At 42.2% G+C, this 20,992-nt stretch overlaps 1 protein-coding gene across 2 annotated transcripts in view; it reads left to right on the top strand.

Annotated features, from left to right (window-relative positions):
- The window catches only part of SLC12A7 (solute carrier family 12 member 7), a 328,393-nt gene that overhangs the window by 142,509 nt on the left and 164,892 nt on the right, over window positions 1–20,992 (top strand). For both annotated transcript variants that reach the window (XM_038392945.2, XM_038392944.2), the window contains exon 2: window positions 11,713–11,807. In XM_038392945.2, coding sequence (XP_038248873.1) covers window positions 11,713–11,807 — 95 coding nt within the window. The remainder of the gene's footprint in view (window positions 1–11,712; window positions 11,808–20,992) is intronic.

Genomic DNA, 20,992 nt, shown 5'->3' with positions numbered 1-20,992 from the left:
TATGAACATCAAAAGGTGGATAAGGAATTGGTTAAAGGGGAGACTGCAACGGGTCCTACTGAAAGGCGAACTGTCAGGTTGGAGGGAGGTTACCAGTGGAGTTCCTCAGGGATCGGTTTTGGGACCAATCTTATTTAATCTTTTTATTACTGACCTTGGCACAAAAAGTGGGAGTGTGCTAATAAAGTTGGGAGGTATTGCCAATTCGGAGAAGGATCGGGATATTATACAGGAGGATCTGGATGACCTTGTAAACTGGAGTAATAGTAATAGGATGAAATTTAATAGTGAGAAGTGTAAGGTTATGCATTTAGGGATTAATAACAAGAATTTTAGTTATAAGTTGGGGACGCATCAATTAGAAGTAACGGAAGAGGAGAAGGACCTTGGAGTACTGGTTGATCATAGGATGACTATGAGCTGCCAATGTGATATGGCTGTGAAAAAAGCTAATGCGGTTTTGGGATGCATCAGGAGAGGCATTTCCAGTAGGGATAAGAAGGTTTTAGTACCATTATACAAGGCACTGGTGAGACCTCACCTAGAGTACTGTGTGCAGTTCTGGTCTCCCATGTTTAAAAAGGATGAATTCCTCTGGAGCAGGTACAGAGAAGGGCTACTAGGATGATCCGAGGAATGGAAAACTTGTCTTATGAAAGGAGACTTAAGGAGCTTGGCTTGTTTAGCCTAACTAAAAGAAGGTTGAGGGGAGATATGATTGCTCTCTATAAATATATCAGAGGGATAAATATAGGAGAGGGAGAGGAATTATTTAAGCTCAGCACCAATGTGGACACAAGAACAAATGGGTATAAACTGGCCACCAGGAAGTTTAGACTTGAAATCAGACGAAGGTTTTTAACCATCAGAGGAGTGAAGTTTTGGAATAACCTTCCAAGGGAAGCAGTGGGGGCAAAAGATCTATCTGGTTTTAAGATTCTACTCGATAAGTTTATGGAGGAGATGGTATGATGGGATAATGGGATTTTGGTAAGTAATTGATCTTTAAATATTCAGGGTAAATAGGCCAAATCCCCTGAGATGGGATATTAGATGGATGGGATCTGATTTACTATAGAAAACTCTTTCCTGGGTATCTGGCTGGTGAATCTTGCCCATGTGCTCAGGGTTTGGCTGATTGCCATGTTTGGGGTCGGGAGGGAGTTTTCCTCCAGGGCAGATTGGAGAGGCCCTGGAGGTTTTTTTGCCTTCCTCTGTAGCATGGGGCATGGTTGACTGGAGGGAGGCTTCTCTGCTCCTTGAAGTTTTGAACCATGATTTGAGGACTTCAATAGCTCAGACATGGGTGAGGTTTTTCATAGGAGTGGTGGGTGACATTCTGTGGCCTGCGCTATGCAGGAGGTCGGACTAGATGATCAGAGTGGTCCCTTCTGACCTTAGTATCTATGAATCTATGAAACACAGACCAGCAATGCCGTAAGAAGCTTTGAGCCAGGTATGAAAAATCATAGAATCATAGAATATATGGATTGGAAGAGATCTCAGGAGGTCATCTAGTCCAACTCCCTGCTCAAAGCAGGACCAACACCAACTAAATCATCCCAGTCAGGGCTTTGTCAAGCTGGGCCTTAAAAACCTCTTAAGGATGGAGATTCTACCACCTCCCAAGGGAACCCATTCCAGTGCTTCACCACCCTCCTAGTGAAATACTGTTTCTTAATATCCAACCTAGACCTCCCCCACTGCAACTTGAGACCATTGCTCCTTGTTCTGTCATCTGCCATGACCAATAACAGCCAAGCTCCATCCTCTTTGGAACCCCCCTTCCGGTAGTTGAAGGCTGCTATCAAATTCCCCCTCACTCTTCTCTTCTGCAGACTAAACACATCCAGTTCCCTCAGCTTCTCCTTGTAAGTCATGTGCCCCAGCCACCTGATCATTTTCCTTGCCCTCTGCTGGACTCTCCCCAATTTATTCACGTCCTTTCTGTAGTGGGGCCCCCAAAACTGGATGCAATACTCCAGATGTGGCCTCACCAGTGCCGAATAGAGGGGAATAATCGCTTCCCTCAATCTTCTAGCAATGCTCCTACTAATGCAGCCCAATATGCTGTTAGCCTTCTTGGAACAAGTGCACACTGCTGACTTATATCCAGCTTCTCATCCACTGTAATCCTAAGGTCCTTTTCTGCAGAACTGCTGCTTAGCCAGTCAGTCCCCAGCCTGTAGCGGTGCATGAGATTCTTGCATCCTAAGTACAGGACTCTGCACTTGTCCTTGTTGAACCTTATCAGATTTCTTTTGGGCCAATCCTCCAATTTGTTTAGGTCACTCTATATCCTATCCTTACCTTCTAGCATATCTACCTCTCCCCCCAGCTTAGTGTCATCTGCGAACTTGCTGAGGATGCAATCCATCCCATCATCCAGATCATTAATAAAGATGTTGAACAAAACTGGCCCCAGGGGCACTCCGCTGCCAACTAGTGCAGCTGATCACTACTCCTTGAGCCCGACAATCTAGCCAGTTTTCTATTCACCTTATAATCCATTCATCCAATCCATACTTTTTTAACTTGCAGATCATACCTAGAAACTACTCATTTGAAACCCCAGATATGTGAGTAGATCAGGAAATGTCTAGGAAGACACGATTAGGTTTATCTCTTTTATTTCTTTATGACTTGTGGACTCCTCTGTGCTAAACTCAGGTGCTTTTGAGTTGCTTGTAACCTTTAAGCTGGACCTCAAGAAAGTTATTTTGATGCTTAATCCTTATAATTGGTTCTTTTTAAAATCTAGCAATAGTCTGTGTTTTTAGATATATTTTCTTTCTTTTTGTTTTTAATAAAATTTACCTTTTTTAGGAACAGGATTGGATTTTTGTGTCCTAAGAGGTCTGTGCATATGTTGTTTAACTGGCTTGTGACTACAGCTGATTTCCTTTGTTTTGCTTTCTCAGCTCTTCCCTGGAGGGGAGGTGAAAGGGCTTGAGGGTACCCACTGGCTGAGAAGGTTGTGGTGCCTGAAAATAGCGAACATATTTGCCCCTGCCTGCAGCTCAAGTGTTTTTAATTCTGGACCTTTGAACACACAGGCCAGTGCTTTACAAGAACCCAACATGGATTGTAGTCTCTGCCTTGTTGCTATGGGCACAAGCCTGAAGAAAGGGGGCTTATAAAATAAAATGGTGGATTCTAGACTTCAGAGATTTCAGAGTAGCAGCCGTGTTAGTCTGTATTCGCAAAAAGAAAAGGAGTACTTGTGGCACCTTAGAGACTAACAAATTTATTAGAGCATAAGCTTTCGTGAGCTACAGCTCACTTCATCGAATGCATTTGGTGGAAAAAACAGAGGAGAGATTTATATACACACACACAGAGAACATGAAACAATGGGTTTATCATACACACTGTAAGGAGAGTGATCACTTAAGATAAGCCATCACCAGCAGCGGGGGGGGGGGGGGGGGGAAAGGAGGAAAACCTCTCATGGTGACAAGCAGGTAGGCTAATTCCAGCAGTTAACAAGAATATCAGAGGAACAGTGGGGGGTGGGGTGGGAGGGAGAAATACCATGGGGAAATAGTTTTACTTTGTGTAATGACTCATCCATTCCCAGTCTCTATTCAAGCCTAAGTTAATTGTATCCAGTTTGCAAATTAATTCCAATTCAGCAGTCTCTCGTTGGAGTCTGTTTTTGAAGCTTTTTTGTTGAAGTATAGCCACCCTTAGGTCTGTGATCGAGTGACCAGAGAGATTGAAGTGTTCTCCAACTGGTTTTTGAATGTTATAATTCTTGACGTCTGATTTGTGTCCATTCATTCTTTTACGTAGAGACTGTCCAGTTTGGCCAATGTACATGGCAGAGGGGCATTGCTGGCACATGATGGCATATATCACATTGGTAGATGCGCAGGTGAACGAGCCTCTGATAGTGTGGCTGATGTGATTAGGCCCTATGATGGTATCCCCTGAATAGATATGTGGACAGAGTTGGCAACGGGCTTTGTTGCAAGGATAGGTTCCTGGGTTAGTGGTTCTGTTGTGTGGTGTGTGGTTGCTGGTGAGTATTTGCTTCAGATTGGGGGGCTGTCTGTAAGCAAGGACTGGTCTGTCTCCCAAAATCTGAGAGAGCGATGGCTCGTCCTTCAGGATAGGTTGTAGATCCTTGATGATGCGTTGGAGAGGTTTTAGTTGGGGGCTGAAGGTGATGGCTAGTGGCGTTCTGTTGTTTTCTTTGTTGGGCCTGTCCTGTAGTAGGTGACTTCTGGGTACTCTTCTGGCTCTGTCAATCTGTTTCTTCACTTCAGAAGGTGGGTATTGTAGTTGTAGGAATGCATGATAGAGATCTTGTAGGTGTTTGTCTCTGTCTGAGGGGTTGGAGCAAATGCGGTTATATCGTAGCGCTTGGCTGTAGACAATGGATCGAGTGGTATGATCTGGATGAAAGCTAGAGGCATGTAGGTAGGAATAGCGGTCAGTAGGTTTCCGATATAGGGTGGTGTTTATGTGACCATCGCTTATTAGCACCGTAGTGTCCAGGAAGTGGATCTCTTGTGTGGACTGGTCCAGGCTGAGGTTGATGACCCATAACTATTTCACATTTGGTGACAATGTATACCTTCAAATCAGCGGCACTGCGATGGGTACCCGCATGGCCCCACAGTATGCCAACTTTTTTATGGCTGACTTAGAACAACGCTTCCTCAGCTCTCGTCCCCTAATGCCCCTACTCTACTTGCTCTACATTGATGACATCTTCATCATCTGGACCCATGGAAAAGAAGCTCTTGAGGAATTCCACCATGATTTCAACAATTTCCATCCCACCATCAACCTCAGCCTGGACCAGTCCACACAAGAGATCCACTTCCTGGACACTACGGTGCTAATAAGCGATGGTCACATAAACACCACCCTATATCGGAAACCTACTGACCGCTATTCCTACCTACATGCCTCTAGCTTTCATCCAGATCATACCACTCGATCCATTGTCTACAGCCAAGCGCTACGATATAACCGCATTTGCTCCAACCCCTCAGACAGAGACAAACACCTACAAGATCTCTATCATGCATTCCTACAACTACAATACCCACCTGCTGAAGTGAAGAAACAGATTGACAGAGCCAGAAGAGTACCCAGAAGTCACCTACTACAGGACAGGCCCAACAAAGAAAACAACAGAACGCCACTAGCCATCACCTTCAGCCCCCAACTAAAACCTCTCCAACGCATCATCAAGGATCTACAACCTATCCTGAAGGACGAGCCATCGCTCTCTCAGATTTTGGGAGACAGACCAGTCCTTGCTTACAGACAGCCCCCCAATCTGAAGCAAATACTCACCAGCAACCACACACCACACAACAGAACCACTAACCCAGGAACCTATCCTTGCAACAAAGCCCGTTGCCAACTCTGTCCACATATCTATTCAGGGGATACCATCATAGGGCCTAATCACATCAGCCACACTATCAGAGGCTCGTTCACCTGCGCATCTACCAATGTGGTATATGCCATCATGTGCCAGCAATGCCCCTCTGCCATGTACATTGGCCAAACTGGACAGTCTCTACGTAAAAGAATGAATGGACACAAATCAGACGTCAAGAATTATAACATTCAAAAACCAGTTGGAGAACACTTCAATCTCTCTGGTCACTCGATCACAGACCTAAGAGTGGCTATACTTCAACAAAAAAGCTTCAAAAACAGACTCCAACGAGAGACTGCTGAATTGGAATTAATTTGCAAACTGGATACAATTAACTTAGGCTTGAATAGAGACTGGGAATGGATGAGTCATTACACAAAGTAAAACTATTTCCCCATGGTATTTCTCCCTCCCACCCCACCCCCCACTGTTCCTCTGATATTCTTGTTAACTGCTGGAATTAGCCTACCTGCTTGTCACCATGAAAGGTTTTCCTCCTTTCCCCCCCCCCCCGCTGCTGGTGATGGCTTATCTTAAGTGATCACTCTCCTTACAGTGTGTATGATAAATCCATTGTTTCATGTTCTCTGTGTGTGTGTATATAAATCTCTCCTCTGTTTTTTCCACCAAATGCATCCGATGAAGTGAGCTGTAACTCACGAAAGCTTATGCTCTAATAAATTTGTTAGTCTCTAAGGTGCCACAAGTACTCCTTTTCTTTAGACTTCAGAGAGTTTCTCATTAAGAATGTTTGAGCTTGAGTGACAAAATGGAAATAGAGCTGTTGAGGCTATAGCACCAATCATCCTGGATTTCCTGCAAGCTGGTGGAATGTCATTTCCATTAGAGTTCAAGCAACAAGTGTTCAGAGGCTCAATAGACATGGGCTCAGTAGGCCACCAATGCCATATTTCCAAGTAGACATGTTGGGCTTGGCAGTTAGTCCCTCCTCCCCAAAACAAGTTCCTGTATGACTTGAAACTAGTGCTGAGAGTTTTTTCAAATCTATGATATGTATTTCACTTCTCTTTCTTCCTCCCTCTAGTCTTGTTTTCAGGAAAGTTTTGCAAGACATGAGAGAGATTTAGCAGTTATTCTTTATGGTTTGCAAATATTTTATGCCAAAATTGAGATCCACTAATGTTATTGTGGTGGCATTGGTTTAGTTATCAGCTAAGACTGAGTAGAGTTTTGCACTTAAAGCACATATTCAATTTCTTTACCAATGATACATTATGGGGAGATTTTCAAAGGCAGCGTGGAAAGTTAGATATCTAAATGACTTCCTTTGAAAGTGTATGGGATATAGGTGCTTTCCTGTCATCTACCTTTATATACTCTTTATGCCTGGGAGAATTCTGTGCCCCCAAAGCATAAAAAATGTAAACATTCTGCGTAAAAAAAAATTAAAATTGTTCAAATTATATTTGTCAAAATAATACAATATAATCATGCCAGTTTCAATTATTTTGGAAATTTATTTCAAAAATATCTGTCAGCAAGTGTGTCTGTAACAATACAGATTAAAAAAAAAGATTCTGGTTTTTTTTTTTTGACAAATAGATTCCTTACTAGGCATATTAATACAGAACTTTGAGTAATTCATTTAAATTAAATTCATTTAAAAACAGAACTGTACTTCTTGCACTTGTCAGAGGTTTGGGGGAGTCAGGGGTAATGGAGGAGCTGAGTGAGAGGGAAGGAACCTGGAAGGAACCAGAAGGGTTGTTGAGTGTGGGTGGGAGAAGTATGGAACAGGTTTTTTGTGGGGGTGGGGGCTGGGATTGTTAGGGAGGTGGGGAGCCTCCCCCTATGCAGACCCTGGCTGACCCCAAGTCTCTCCCATTCAGTCAGGCACATCTGCCGCTATTCCCACACCTCCCCATCCCCATGTGTCCCTGCAGCTTCCTCCCCAATCCTCATGTGTCCCTGCAGCTCCCCTCCCCCATCCTCATGTGGCCTTGCACTTCCACTCCCATTCAGCCCCTGGCTCAATGCTGTCATCCCACTAGCTCCTGAGCCTGCGCCCCAGTCTGTTCCCTGCACTAGCCATTCTGACCCCCAGTATGTGACCCCCCCCCAGCAGCCCCATGTGCCCTACTCTGTTCTAACCTAGCTCCGCAGGCAGGGTGCTGCAATGAATTTCTACTCTTGGGGGAATTCTGTGCCATTGCACATACACAGAATATTTTTTCCCCACAGAAAATACATTCTGCTCATGAAGTACTGCAGTTCCACCTTTTGCCCACCAGAGGCAGCTGTGGTGCTAGAACAGACAGCTATGTTCATGCTGCTGGAAAAAAATTCTGCAGGACACATGCGTTCTGCACATGCACAATTTCTGCACGTGCAGAATTTGCCCAGGAGTAACTCTTCAAAATTACAGTACTGATTGAATTTTCTGAGAGTTTACTAGTAAAGTCATTGGTTTAGAAATTAATATTAATTAAAAGGTGTCCTATAAGAAATGTGGTATTCTTTTACATCTGACATTTTGTTGTTGTTGGCTGCTGTTGTTTTTGTCGAGGAGTCCCAAAAAGATGAGCTCGGGTGTTGTCATTCTAGACAAACGTTGTCAGAATTAATCTTGAGCAGATCTGATTACACTGATAAGGTACGTTTAAACATATTTTTAGCATTAATTGTCACTTTTAAAAATTATTCTTCATAAGTGAAAATTCCTCTTTCAGCAGAGACTGAAGAATAATATTCTCTTCAGAGAATTCATGAAGGGCTGCCCTCTTTCAAAATAGTAGTCATCTAAATGAGACTGAGGTCACAATTTGCACTCTGCTAAGATGCCCTTATCAAAATATGAGATAGAGGTCATCACCTGCCATAATCAAAGATGGCCACTGCCTCCATTCTCCTTATCCTCAGTGTTTGATTATGAAGAATAACAGCAAAAAGTTACCATTAACTGCAGCTAGAGTCTATACTTGAATGACCAAGCCTAAAAGTTAAATTTTAAAAACCTAATTAGAAATCTCACATGGTAGCATTCTCTTTTAGGTTTCTTGTTTACTGTTCATGTGTGAACATTTTAATAATTAAAAATATTAAATCTCCCCCAGGAAATTCCCAAAGTTACATTAAAATATTTGAGGATACACTTAAGTAATTTAGGATAAAATACATTACAGGGATGTTGTAACAATCAAGATAAAAGATTTTTTCCCCCTTAAATACTGATATATAGTTTCAATTTTAACTACATTATAATATAATATATGTTATATTCAGTGCTGGGATGATGCCTCTTTTACAAGTTAACTTAACATTAGGAATGGTAATTAAGCACACATGACATTAAAAAACAAGCATGTTTATTTTTTTCCATTTAAAACTTTTAAATTTGCTCTGACAAATCATTCTATATGTACCACAATATTCAATTAACAGTCAACTCATAAATGATCTTCACATATCACAATGTTTTTTCAAATGTCCAAGGCTGAGAACTTGCAACTCACTTCATTTGTAACTGAAAACCCAAGACACAAGTGCCCATGTGTTCAGTTTTTATCTCTAATATAAAAACGAAAATTTTAATGGAAACATTAATTTTTAATTGAAAAAATCTGTTGACAAAAAATTTTAACGTGCTATTTTAACACAGATTATAATGCCTTTTCTGCAACAGAAAAAATATTTATGGACAAAGCAGTTAAACTTAATTTTAGAAAATTTTAGCTGCTGTAGTAATTCTCTTAAGCCTATTGCTGTCTTCCAAAGGAAATTACAAGTGTGACTAATCCTTTAGAACCACTTTTATCATTCATGATGCATGTAACACCCAAAGTAGTAAAATATTTATGCCTTTTAGTCTATAAAAATTGAAAGTATGACTAAAACGTGATGATTTTACTTGAGCCCATAGTGTTGCACTGTCTCACATATTGAAGTAAAAACTAACTTTTATTATAAACAATGAAAATAGAAACAATTGCAGTAGAAGTAATTACATATTAAAACAAAAATCACAATAACCCTAAAATAAGTATAGTGTATCTGGAAGACTTGTTACTGAAAAGTCCCTGAAAACATGAAGAGATTAATTTACATGGCAAGAGACTTTAATTAGGTCCCCTGTCCAATGCTTGGTAGAAAATGATTAAAATGCAGGATAAAAATAAAGGAAAAATTATTCATATGCCTTGGAAAAATATTGTATTGAGTTAGTAGCTATCCAGGGAGAATTACATGAGAATGAAAGATATTATACTTTGTGATCTGATAGCCATAAGTCTTGCTTCAGAATAGATCTACATTTTTACATATAGAAATAATTTACAGAACATTCAAACATATTTATTGTGTCATGCCCCTATCTTGAGAATTATCGTCAGGCAATGGAGTTTGAAACAAACATAACAATTGATGTTTAATAACTCTTTACTGCAGTTCCAATTATCCCTAAGGCATATGCTTTCCTTTCTAACAGACACTGAAAAGCTGTATGTTCCTCACCTTCATCCAACTTGTGCTCTTATGAAAAACCTTAATGATGACAATGTTAATGTAGAATAACTCTCAAACTGAATGGAGAAGAGAGTATGAAGGTATCGATAGGTTTTGCATAAAAGTGCAAATGGAGACTTTTCTCTTTTCCCTCTTATTTCTATACTATTAAGGTTTGGGTGGCTAGGCTCAGTACCGATACAACCTTAACTGTCACTAAATAACCTTAAGTGTCACTAAAGAGTGGTTTTGTGTGTGTGTGTTAATTTATATATTAGCTAGGGATGTCAATTAATTGCAGTTAACTCATGTGATTAATTCAAAAAAATTAATCATGATTAATTGCACTTATAACAATAGAATACCAGGCGTTCGCATAGCACTGTTGTAGGTGGCATTGCAAAATATTTACATGCCAGACGCGCTAAAGATTCATATGTCCCTTCATGCTTCAAGCACGATTCCAGAGGGCATGCGTCCATGCTGATGATGCTTGTTAAAAAAATAATGTGTCAATTAAATAATCTGTCAATTAAATTAAAATCTCCTTGGGGGGAGAATTGCATGAGGTGGTGGAATCTCCTTCCTTAGAAGTCTTTAAGGTCAGGCTTGACAAAGCCCTGGCTGGGATGATTTAGTTGGGGATTGGTCCTGCTTTGAGCAGGGGGTTGGACTAGATGACCTCCTGAGGTCCCTTCCAACCCTGATATTCTATGATTCTATGTCTCCTGCTCTGTTTTATGCATTCTGCATATATTTTATGTTATAGCAGTCTTGGATGATGACCCAACACATGTTCCTTTAAGAACACTTTCACTGCAGATTTGATAAAACACAAAGAAGGTACTGATGTGAGATTTCTAAAAATAGCTACAGTACTCGATTTAAGGTTTAAGAATCTGAAGTAGCTTCCAAAATCTAACCGGGAGGAGGTGTGGAACGTGCTTTTACAAGTCTTAAAAGAGCAACACACTGATGCGGAAACTAGAGTCCAAATCACCAAAAAAGAAAATGAAACTTCTGCTGGTGGCATCGGACTCAGATAATGAAAATGAACATGCGTCAGTCAGCACTGCTTTGGATCATTATCAAGCATAACCCATCATCAGCATGGAAGCATGTCCTCTGGAATGGTGGGACATATGAATCTTTAGTGCATCTGGCACGTAAATATCTTGCAACACCAGCTACAACGGTGCCATACAAACGCCTGTTCTCGCTTTCAGGTGACATTGTAAACAAGAAGCAGGTAGCATTGTCTCCTATTTGGCTGCGTGATTGGTTGCCCAAGAAGTAGGACTGAGTGGACTTGTGGGCTCTAAAGTTTTACATTGTTTTATTTTTGAATGCAGTTTTTTTTACATAATTCTACATTTGTAAGTTCAATTTTCATGATAAAGAAATTGCACTACAGTACTTGTATGAGGTGAATTGAAAAATAATTTTTTTGTGTTTTTACAGTCCAAATATTTGTAATAAAAAATAAATATAAAGTGAGCACTGTACACTTTGTATTCTGTGTTGTAATTTTAATTAATATATTTGAAAATGTAGTTAACATCCAAAATATTTAAAATAAATGATATTCTATTGTTGTTTTTAATTTTTATAATTGCTTGACTGCCCTAAAATTAACAAAATTTTTGTGCACATTTCTTACCTGGTTTCAAGGGCTAGCTAAGTTAATCAGTGAACTGGTCTAGCTATCCTTGGTATGAGTTAGGTCAACACAGAGCCTTCATAAGGGGAAAAATTGGGCTAATGAGTCTGTTTCTAAGTTTCAACAGCTTTTCTGAGGTAGGCATTGCCGCTGCCTTTGTTTCTAACCATTTCTTATTTTCCACCAGGAGATGGGATTCCGAAGGAAAATAGTCCATTTATTAACAGTGCCGAGATGGACCAAGGAAATAGCTATGAAGGGAAAAATATGGCTCTCTTTGAGGTAGCTTTCAGAATTTTTAAAATAACTTATTTTGAGGAGTAAATTACAGAGCAATTTCAGGTTATTTTTAGAGAGTGAGGAAAAGTAAAAACAATTGCAGCTCTCTGTATACTAGAAATCTGTTGTACAAGACATGTAAACATAATTTATTTCTTTTAGTTGTTTAGTTTCCATGAGGTTATGTAAATGTTTTTAAAAGTCTGATCAAGAATCACTTTTTAAATTAATTTTGATTAGAAACTTTCTTAACTTATTCACTTCATAATTTATTTTATAAGCAAATTATTGTGACATTCCCCTCTGGTGTTGTCTGGACCGGGATCTGCTAGGCCACTCCAATCCTTGACTCTGGGAGCCAGCCTTACCCTGCTCTGCTGTGAGAATCTCCATTCCTGGGCTGCTCACACACAGTCTCTGGCATGTAAGCTGCTCCTTGGATTGTGCAACTGAATGACACTAGCCAATACCTCTGGTCCCAGACACAACCCAAGGAACCTCCATCTTGCATTGTCCAGTTATGCCCACTGGATGCTGCAAGTTTATATGAGTTTGTCAGTTTAACAAAGAAATTGATTTGTATCAGGCTTGTTATTCCAAGGGCAGTCTCTGTCACACTTCAGACCAAATGCACTGCTTCAGGTAGAATAACCAAATAAATGTATTAACTATAAAGATAGATTTTAAGTGATTATAAGGCAAAAAATAACAAGTCAGATTTGGTCAAATGAAATGAAAGCAAAACACATTCTAAGCTGATCTTAACGCTTTCAGTGCCCTTACAAACTTAGATGCCTCTTACCACAGGCTGGCTGGTTGCTCTTCAGTCAGGCTTTGATCAGCACTTCAGTCGCTTGATGTGATGTTTGTAAATGTAGGTGGAAAAGAGAGGAAGTGCATGGCAAATGTCTCTCCCTTGTATCATGTCCTTTCTTCCCTCTTGGATTTGCCCCTCTCCCCTTCAGAGTCAGGTGAGCATTATCTCATTGCAGTCCCAAACTGACCAAAGGAAGGGGGGCGACTCACTCAGAGTCTAACAGATCCTTTTGTTGTTGCCTAGGCCAGCATCCTTTGTTCCTGTGAGGCTGGGCTGGGTTTTCCCCATACATGCCCTGATGAGGTGTGAACTACCTCTCTGTTCTTGGAGAGTTTTTGTTGGGCTTGGTTTAAGCCATGAGAATAAATTTTCAGCCTTATAACTATATGCATGAAATTATAACCTATAACATTACTGTAACAATTACTGTAACATCACTAGAACAACCATGCTCAGTGCACCATGAACCTTCCGAAGACACCCAACATGACAAACTTTGCATTGGATACCACACAATCATTTTGTTCAAAATGAACATGGGGGTGTAGGGTGTTCCTCTGAGGTACCCCTAGTTTACTACAAGAGGGTTAGTCACTGACTAGCTTGAGGGCAGTTTGTGTTATAGTTCTCTTGGCATCCAGCCATTAAGGCCATGAGGCAGCATGCCTCAGTTTCCCCATTCACACATAGTAAACCAGGTTTTTTATGGTTTTTCTGCTGTGATAAGCTTTAAACCTGTTTACAGGTATTAATTGAAAAGTAGTGTGATGGAGTAGGAAGTAGGGAGTATTAACCTGGTAATGTTGCATGGGAGTTTTACTAGTTTACTGTCTTCTGCTGACACGAGGCATGCCTCGATTTCCCTGGGGTAGTGCACCAATACTAGATGGTGATGGGAAATAAGGGTATGACTTCATTGAAGGATGATACTTGACGATCAGCACGTAAAGGATGGCGGCTGCCCTTCATAACCTGAGCCCAGGAAGGGGTTGGAGCCAGGTGACACTTTCTGCCTGGGAAACTGGACAAAGTCTGGAGGAGGAGCTAGGAGTGTGGCTGGGTGAGGCAGCAGGAAGGGGTTTCAGTTTGGAGCTGGCTGGGGAGATGCGGAGAGGCCCAGAACCTGGGTCTGTGCTCCCCACTCCCCAAGAGGGACCTGATTGAGGGATCCTGTTTTCTGTACCTAAAAGCTCTGTTTTAGATTGTGTTCCTGTCGTCTAATAAACCTTCTGTTTTACTGGCTGGCTGAGCGTCACAGTGAATTGCAGGAAGTGGGGGGTGCAAGGCCCTGATTCCCCCACACTTCTTGACAAGTAGCATTATCATAAGGTTTAACATCTGTGTCAAAATTCTTATCCCCAAAATTTATCATTAATACCAAAATTTTTATCACAGATGTGCATTTACAAGTATCTTTATGATACCACACCCTCTGTTCAGAAAGTGTAGTTTGAGGTTAGTTTGTTCATTACCCATGGTGTCCTTTGACTCTCTCCCATGTATTCAGTCACTGGCTTTTCCTTCCCTCTGTTGTTCCCCTCTGCATCGGCTCTTAATTTAATCTTGTTTCTGGAATTTTGGTGCCTCAGGGTCTGTCAAGATAGATGTTAAGGGGGATCCTACACATTGGTTGGCCCTTTGGGGAGTGGTCTCCCAACCCCAGGACTGTATATATGCAGAAAATCCAGCTCCCCTTTTGGGGTTACCCTGTGTTCCCCCTCCCAGAACTGAGTCCTTCCCTGCCCCCTGGAGGGCTGTGATCTGTGCTCTACGGGCTAGGTGTGTTTACTCTTCGATAAGATGCACCTTTTCCCAGCAGGTCTCCCATAATTGCTTTCTGTGTCTCGCCAGCGTGGGGTCAGACACCCCCCTCTCTGTCAGTTGGGCCATTTGAATTCTCACAAACTACCACCTGGCAATTTTCTGGTCCCAACTCCTCTGTTATCACAGGCATTGGAGCCGCATCTTGATTTAAAGACACACAGTTACTTTCCAAAAACCCTCCAGGAGGTCAGTTACACAGTTCCTTCTCAAAACCTGGGTCACAGGCTGAGTGCCTGGACGCACAGATGCTGACCCAGCCACCCTAGTGTCCTGCGCATCCTGCCCCAAGTGACTAGTGAGGAGACATTCCTGTACCCCCACTATTGCTTCCCCAGTTTCCCCCTCCTAAGACACATTTCTCTGTGCTCCCTAGGAAGGGTTCTGTCTTTTGTTCATTTGCAGAACTCTGCCAGCTAACAACTGGGACAGTTTCCTTAATAACTGACATCACCTCTCCTGCCCCTGCGCCTGAGGGCATATTGCCTTCTAGTGGAAAGGAGCTAGTTTCAGCCCCTCCCATACTTGGAAGTACACTGCTTCCCTGTGTTACAGAGTCACAGGAATCCTCACCCACCTCAGTGGTTTCTGAGATCCCCTGCCCCTTCTCTGGGCTCTCCTCTGGGACATTTCTCTATGTTCCCAGTGAAGTGCCTGCAAGAATAAAATATTAAGGTTGTTGACTTAAGTCTATACCAGTCCTTTGATTCTTTGTACCATGCCTTAGAAAATGGAAAACACTGTTCAGATGAGTGTAAGCCTGGTCTTCCCAGGTGTGTCTGATGCTAGTTTATTGCAGACACAGACCACCTAACTGCATTATTACCAATTGAGACAGTTATCCAGGGTATGATAAATGTAGATACCCTTTTCTCCCTCAGAACGAATCAGTATCATAGCTATCTTAGAGATCCTGAGGGACTGAAGATAGAATCATAGAAGATTAGGGTTAGAAGAGACCTCAGTAGGTCATCTAGTCCAACACCCTGCTCAAAGTGGGACCAACACCAACTAAATCATGACAGCCAGGGCCTTATCAAACTGGGCCTTAAAAACCTCTAAGGACGGAGTTCCACCACCTCCCTAGATAACCCATTCCAGTGCTTTACCACCCTCCTAGTGAAATAGTGTTTCCTAATATCCAACTTAGACCTCCTCCATTGCAACTTGAGACCATTGCTTCTTGTTCTGTCATCTGCCACGACTGATAAAAGCCAAGCTCCATCCTCTTTGAAATCCCCTTCAGGTAGTTGAAGGCTGCTATCAAATCCCCCCTCACTTTTCTCTTCTGCAGACTAAACACATCCAGTTCCCTCAGCCTCTCCTTGTAAGTCATGTGCCCAAGCCCCCTGATCATTTTCCTTGCCCTCCGCTGGACTCTCCCCAATTTATTCACGTCCTTTCTGTAGTGGGGCCCCCAAAACTGGATGCAATACTCCAGATGTGGCCTCACCAGTGCTGAATAGAGGGGAATAATCAGTTCCCTTGATCTTCTGGCAGTGCTCCTACTAATGCAGCCCAATATGCTGTTAGCCTTCTTGGCAACAAGTGCACACTGCTGACTTATATCCAGCTTCTCATCCGTAATCCTAAAGTCCTTTTCTGCAGAACTGCTGCTTAGCCAGTCAGTCCCCAGCCTGTAGCGGTGCATGAGATTCTTGCATCCTAAGTACAGGACTCTGCACTTGTCCTTGTTGAACCTTATCAGATTTCTTTTGGGCCAATCCTCCAATTTGTTTAGGTCACTCTATATCCTATCCTTACCTTCTAGCATATCTACCTCTCCCCCCAGCTTAGTGTCATCTGCGAACTTGCTGAGGATGCAATCCATCCCATCATCCAGATCATTAATAAAGATGTTGAACAAAACCAGCCCCAGGACTGACCCCTGGGGTACTCAGCTTGATACCGGCTGCCAACTAGACATCGAGCCATTGATCACTACCCGTTGAGCCCAACAATCTAGCCAGCTTTCTATCCACCTTATAGTCCAAAGGAAGGACCAAAGGTAGACCAAAGGAAGGGCCACATCTTGCAAACACAGGTTCCCCACTATGAACTGCAGGTTTTTGAAGAGGAAATAATGTACTGAGACATTCAGATGTGCTTTTTGGAGATTTGTAGCACATAGAAATAGTCATTTCTAGATTTTCTTGGTTGAGAGACGTACTCTATCCAGAGTCTTATTGCTGATTATAAAGGAGATCAGTCTAGATCTGGGAGTGTGTGGCATCCTCTTTTGGGAATCCAGAGCTATGATTTTCAAATGTAGGATTCTAAAATTAGGCTTCTAAATCCATGTATAGACTTCCATTAACTTCAGTGGAAGCTACTGATGCTTTGCATTTTTAAAAACCAGGTCACTTATTTATGGATTTAAATTCCTAATTTTAGGGTCCTATGTTTGAAAACGTTGGCCCAGTAAATCTGAAATAGCTACCCTCCCAAGGTGGGACAGGTGAAATTGCACATAGTCAAGAAGATATTGAAGGAGTTCCAAAGAGATGTCTATCAGGATAGAGCAAAGAAAATTAAGGAAGGAACATGAAATGTGAAAAGTAGCCACATTGTACCATATAAAATGCAGTTTGTCCTCAATAGTTTTAGTCCACACTGGGTATAGCCTTTCAAACCTGTTCCCAATAAGAGAGGAGATATAGACTGGCTAGCTTTTGCTTACTGGAGGAGGAGCTAGAGAAACTGCTTATGTCTGGAACCTCAGGAGGATACCAAGAAGTAACCCTTTGCCCCTGTAGAGGAAGGGAATGAGCAAAAGGGCTGCTTTTGATCCATACCATTGTCTTCATAGCTATTGCCCCAAGGAAAGAGAGGGAAAAAATGCTCCTATAGGGAGTTTGATCTGGTTTGAAGCTTACCTGGTTGCTGTGTCTGAGGCCTTACTAAACAGCTTTAATGCCTCAAAGGGACATTGGATCACAGGGATCTTAGAAATGATTTTTACTTCCCAGGATCACAGCCCAATCTGCTTCCTTACTATTCCATTTTCTGTATGCCCTTTCATCCAATTCAGACTCTTACAAATCATCAATACTCTCAGTGTGGCCTGGGTGGAAACATTGATATGGGATCCATTGTTTGACATACATTTCACTGAGCTCAATGAGCTACCTCTACTCTCTGTTTTCAGTTAAACATTGATAATTAAAGAGACTAGCATTTTGTAGATTCATAGAATTTTAAGATTGTTAGGATCATCTATTCTAGTCTGACCTCCTACATATGTAGGCTATAGCATTTCACATAGTGATTCCTGTCTCAAGCCTATATCTTCAGTTTTGAGGTACAGAATCTCTTTTAGAAAGACTTTCAATCTTGATTTAAAGACTTCAAGTAACGGGCAAGTGAAGGTAAGTTATTCCAATGGAGGGGAAGGTTAAAGGACTAGAGACCCAAGTATCAACCTTACATTGCATCAGAGAAAATGAAGACTTTCTGGATAGAAGTCAGCATTTGGCATTGCAATCACAGCATGCTGAAGAATCAGAGAGGGCAGTGCAGAACAGGTAAGAAAAGTGGCAGTATATAACCTCAAGAAGAAAGAGGAGGAGAATCCATATACTCCCAATGCAGATAGAGCTAAGAAACTGTTTTCAGTCTCTCTGCACAGGTACTATGGAGGAGAATGGTTTGGAAGAGTCATCTGAAGGAAGGGATCAGGAGACCCCATCGACCAGAAGGCATGGGATGTATTGTCCTAGTGATGGAGGTTCTACGACCACCTCTTCCAAGAGGAGGAGATGGGTGGCGGTGGTTGAGGACTCCCTCCTAAGGAGGACATAGTCATCCATATGCCATCTAGATTAGGAAACTTGAGAAGCGTGCTTCTTGCCTGGAGCTAGAATTCAGGATGTGTCTGCCGAGACCGATCAAGCCCTTGGACTGCTGCCCTTTCCTAATTCTCCATGTGGGCACCCATGATACTGCCAAGAATGATCTTCAGCAGGTCACTGCAGATTATGTGGCTCTGGGAAGAAGGATAAAGGAGTTTGAGGTGCAAGTTGTGCTTTCATCCATCCTCCCTGTTGAAGGAAAAGGCTCAGGTAGGGACCATTGAATTGTGGAAGTAAATGTATGGTTACACAGGTGATGTTGGAGAGACAGTTTAGGATTCTTCAACCATGGGATATTTCCAGGAAGAAGGATTGCTAGGAAGAGATGGGATCCACCTAGCAAAGAGAGGGAAGAGCATCTTCCCAGGCAGGCTTGCTAACCTAGTGAGGAGGGCTTTAAACTAGGTTCACCGGGGATGGAGACCTAATCCCTAAGGTAAGTGGGAAGTGGGGTACCAGGAGAAAACACAAGGAGGAGGGTGGAACAGGGGAGGCCTCCTGATTCATACTGAGAATGTAGGGCAATTGTCTCGTTATCGTAGGTGCCTGTACACGAACACAAGAAACTTGTGAAGAATTGAAAGTCCTGGCACAGTCAAGGAACTATGATGTGATTGGAGTAATGGAGACTTGGTGGAGTAATTTACATGACTGGAGCACTGTTGTTGATGGTATAAACTGTTCAGGAAGGGCAGGCAGGGGAGAAAAGGGAGGATTTGCACTGTATGTAAGAGAGCAGTATGATTGCTCAGAGCTCCAGTATGAAACTGGAGAAAAGCCTGTTGAGAGTCTTTGGGTTATGTTTAGAGGTGAGAGCAAAGGGCTGATGTTGGGGTGGGTATCTGCTGTAGACCACCAGACCAGGACAATGAGGTAGACAAGGCTTTCTTCGGACAACTAACAGAAGTTTCCAGATCCCAAGTCCCAGTTCTCATGGCAGACTTCAATCAACCTGACATTATACCTTGACTTTAGCAAAGCTTTTGATACGGTCTCCCACAGTATTCTTGCCAGCAAGTTAAAGAAGTATGGATTGGATGAATGGACTATAAAATGGATAGAAATCTGGCTAGATTGTCGGGCTCAATGAGTAGTGATTAATGGCTCGATGTCTACTTGGCAGCCAGTATCAAGTGGAGTGCCCAAAGGGTCAGACCTGGGGCTGGTTTTGTTCAAGATCTTCATTAATGATCTGGATGATGGCATGGATTGCACCCTCAGCAAGTTTGCGGATGAAACTAAGCTGGGGGGAAAGGTAGATACGCTGGAAGGTAGGAATAGGGTCCAGAGTGACCTAGACAAATTGGAGGATTGGGCCAGAAGAAATCAGATGAGGTTCAACAAGGACAAGCGTAGAGTCCTGCACTTAGGACGGAAGAATCCCATGCACTGCTACAGGCTGGGGACAGACTGGCTAAGCGGCAGTTCTGCAGAAAAGGACCTGAGGATTACAGTGGACGAGAATCTAGATATGAGTCAACAGTGTGCCCTTGTTGTCAAGAAGGCTCATGGCATATTGGACTGCATTAATAGGAGCATTGCCAGAAGATTGAGGGAAGTGATTATTCCCCTCTATTCGGCACTGATGAGGCCACATCTGGAGTATTACATCCAGTTTTGGGTCCCCCACTACAGAAATGATGTGAACAAATTGGGGAGAGTCCAGCGGAGAGCAAGGAAAATGATCAGGGAGCTGAGGCACATGACTTATGAGAGGCTGAGGGAATTGGTCTTATTTAATCTGCAGAAGAGAAGAATGGGGGGTGGGATTTGATAGCAGCCTTCAATTACCTGAAGGGGGGGTTCCAAAGAGGATGGAGCTAGGTTGTTCTCAGTGGTGGCAGAAGACAGAACTAGGAGCAATGGTCTCAAGTTGCAGTGGGGGAGGTCTAAGTTGGATATAAGGAAACACTATTTCACTAGGAGAGTGGTGAAGCACTGGAATGGGTTACCTAGGGAGATGGTGAAATCTCCATCTTTAGAGGTTATTAAGGCCCGGCTTGACAAAGCACAGGCTGGGATGATTTAGTGGGTGTTGGTCCTGCTTTGAGCAGGGGGTTGGACTAGATGACCTCCTGAGGTCTCTTCCAACCCTAATCTTCTATGATTCTAAATTACCATCACTATATACGTCTTATTTCTAGCCTGAATTATTTTAGCTTCATCTTCTAACATTCAAAATTTCTGTGCCTGTGGGTGATAAAGAGCCATCTACTATCAAAAATCTTTTCCCTGTGTAGGTACTTCCAGTTTGAGATCAAGTAACCCTTAAGATTTACTTGTTAAACTGAAGAGATTGAGCTTGTTTAGTCTCTCCTTGTAAGGAATATTTTTCAAGGCTCAAATAATTTTTGTAACTTTTTTGGACATTTTCCAGTTTGTTGTTGTTCTTTTTTAAAGAGTGGGCACCAGATCTGGACCCATTATTCTGGCAGAATTCTCATTTATGCCATATACAGTGGTAACAACACCTCACTACTTCTGAAACACGCTAATCATTCAAGGAATTCGTTTTCTTTTTTTTAGCCCCCCCATAGCATACTGTCAATGCATGTTCAGTTGATTATCCACCATGACCCCCAAGTCCTTTTCTGAATCACTGCTTTTCAGAATACAGTTCCCCATCTAATAAGAGTGACCTACATTCTTGGTTCTTAGATGACTAATCTCGCATTTAGATGTATTAAAGCGCATTGAAC

Source organism: Dermochelys coriacea, chromosome 2 (genome assembly GCF_009764565.3).
Source record: "Dermochelys coriacea isolate rDerCor1 chromosome 2, rDerCor1.pri.v4, whole genome shotgun sequence".
In the NCBI taxonomy this organism is placed as follows: Eukaryota; Metazoa; Chordata; order Testudines; family Dermochelyidae; genus Dermochelys; species Dermochelys coriacea.
This window is presented reverse-complemented; position numbering and strand designations above follow the sequence as displayed.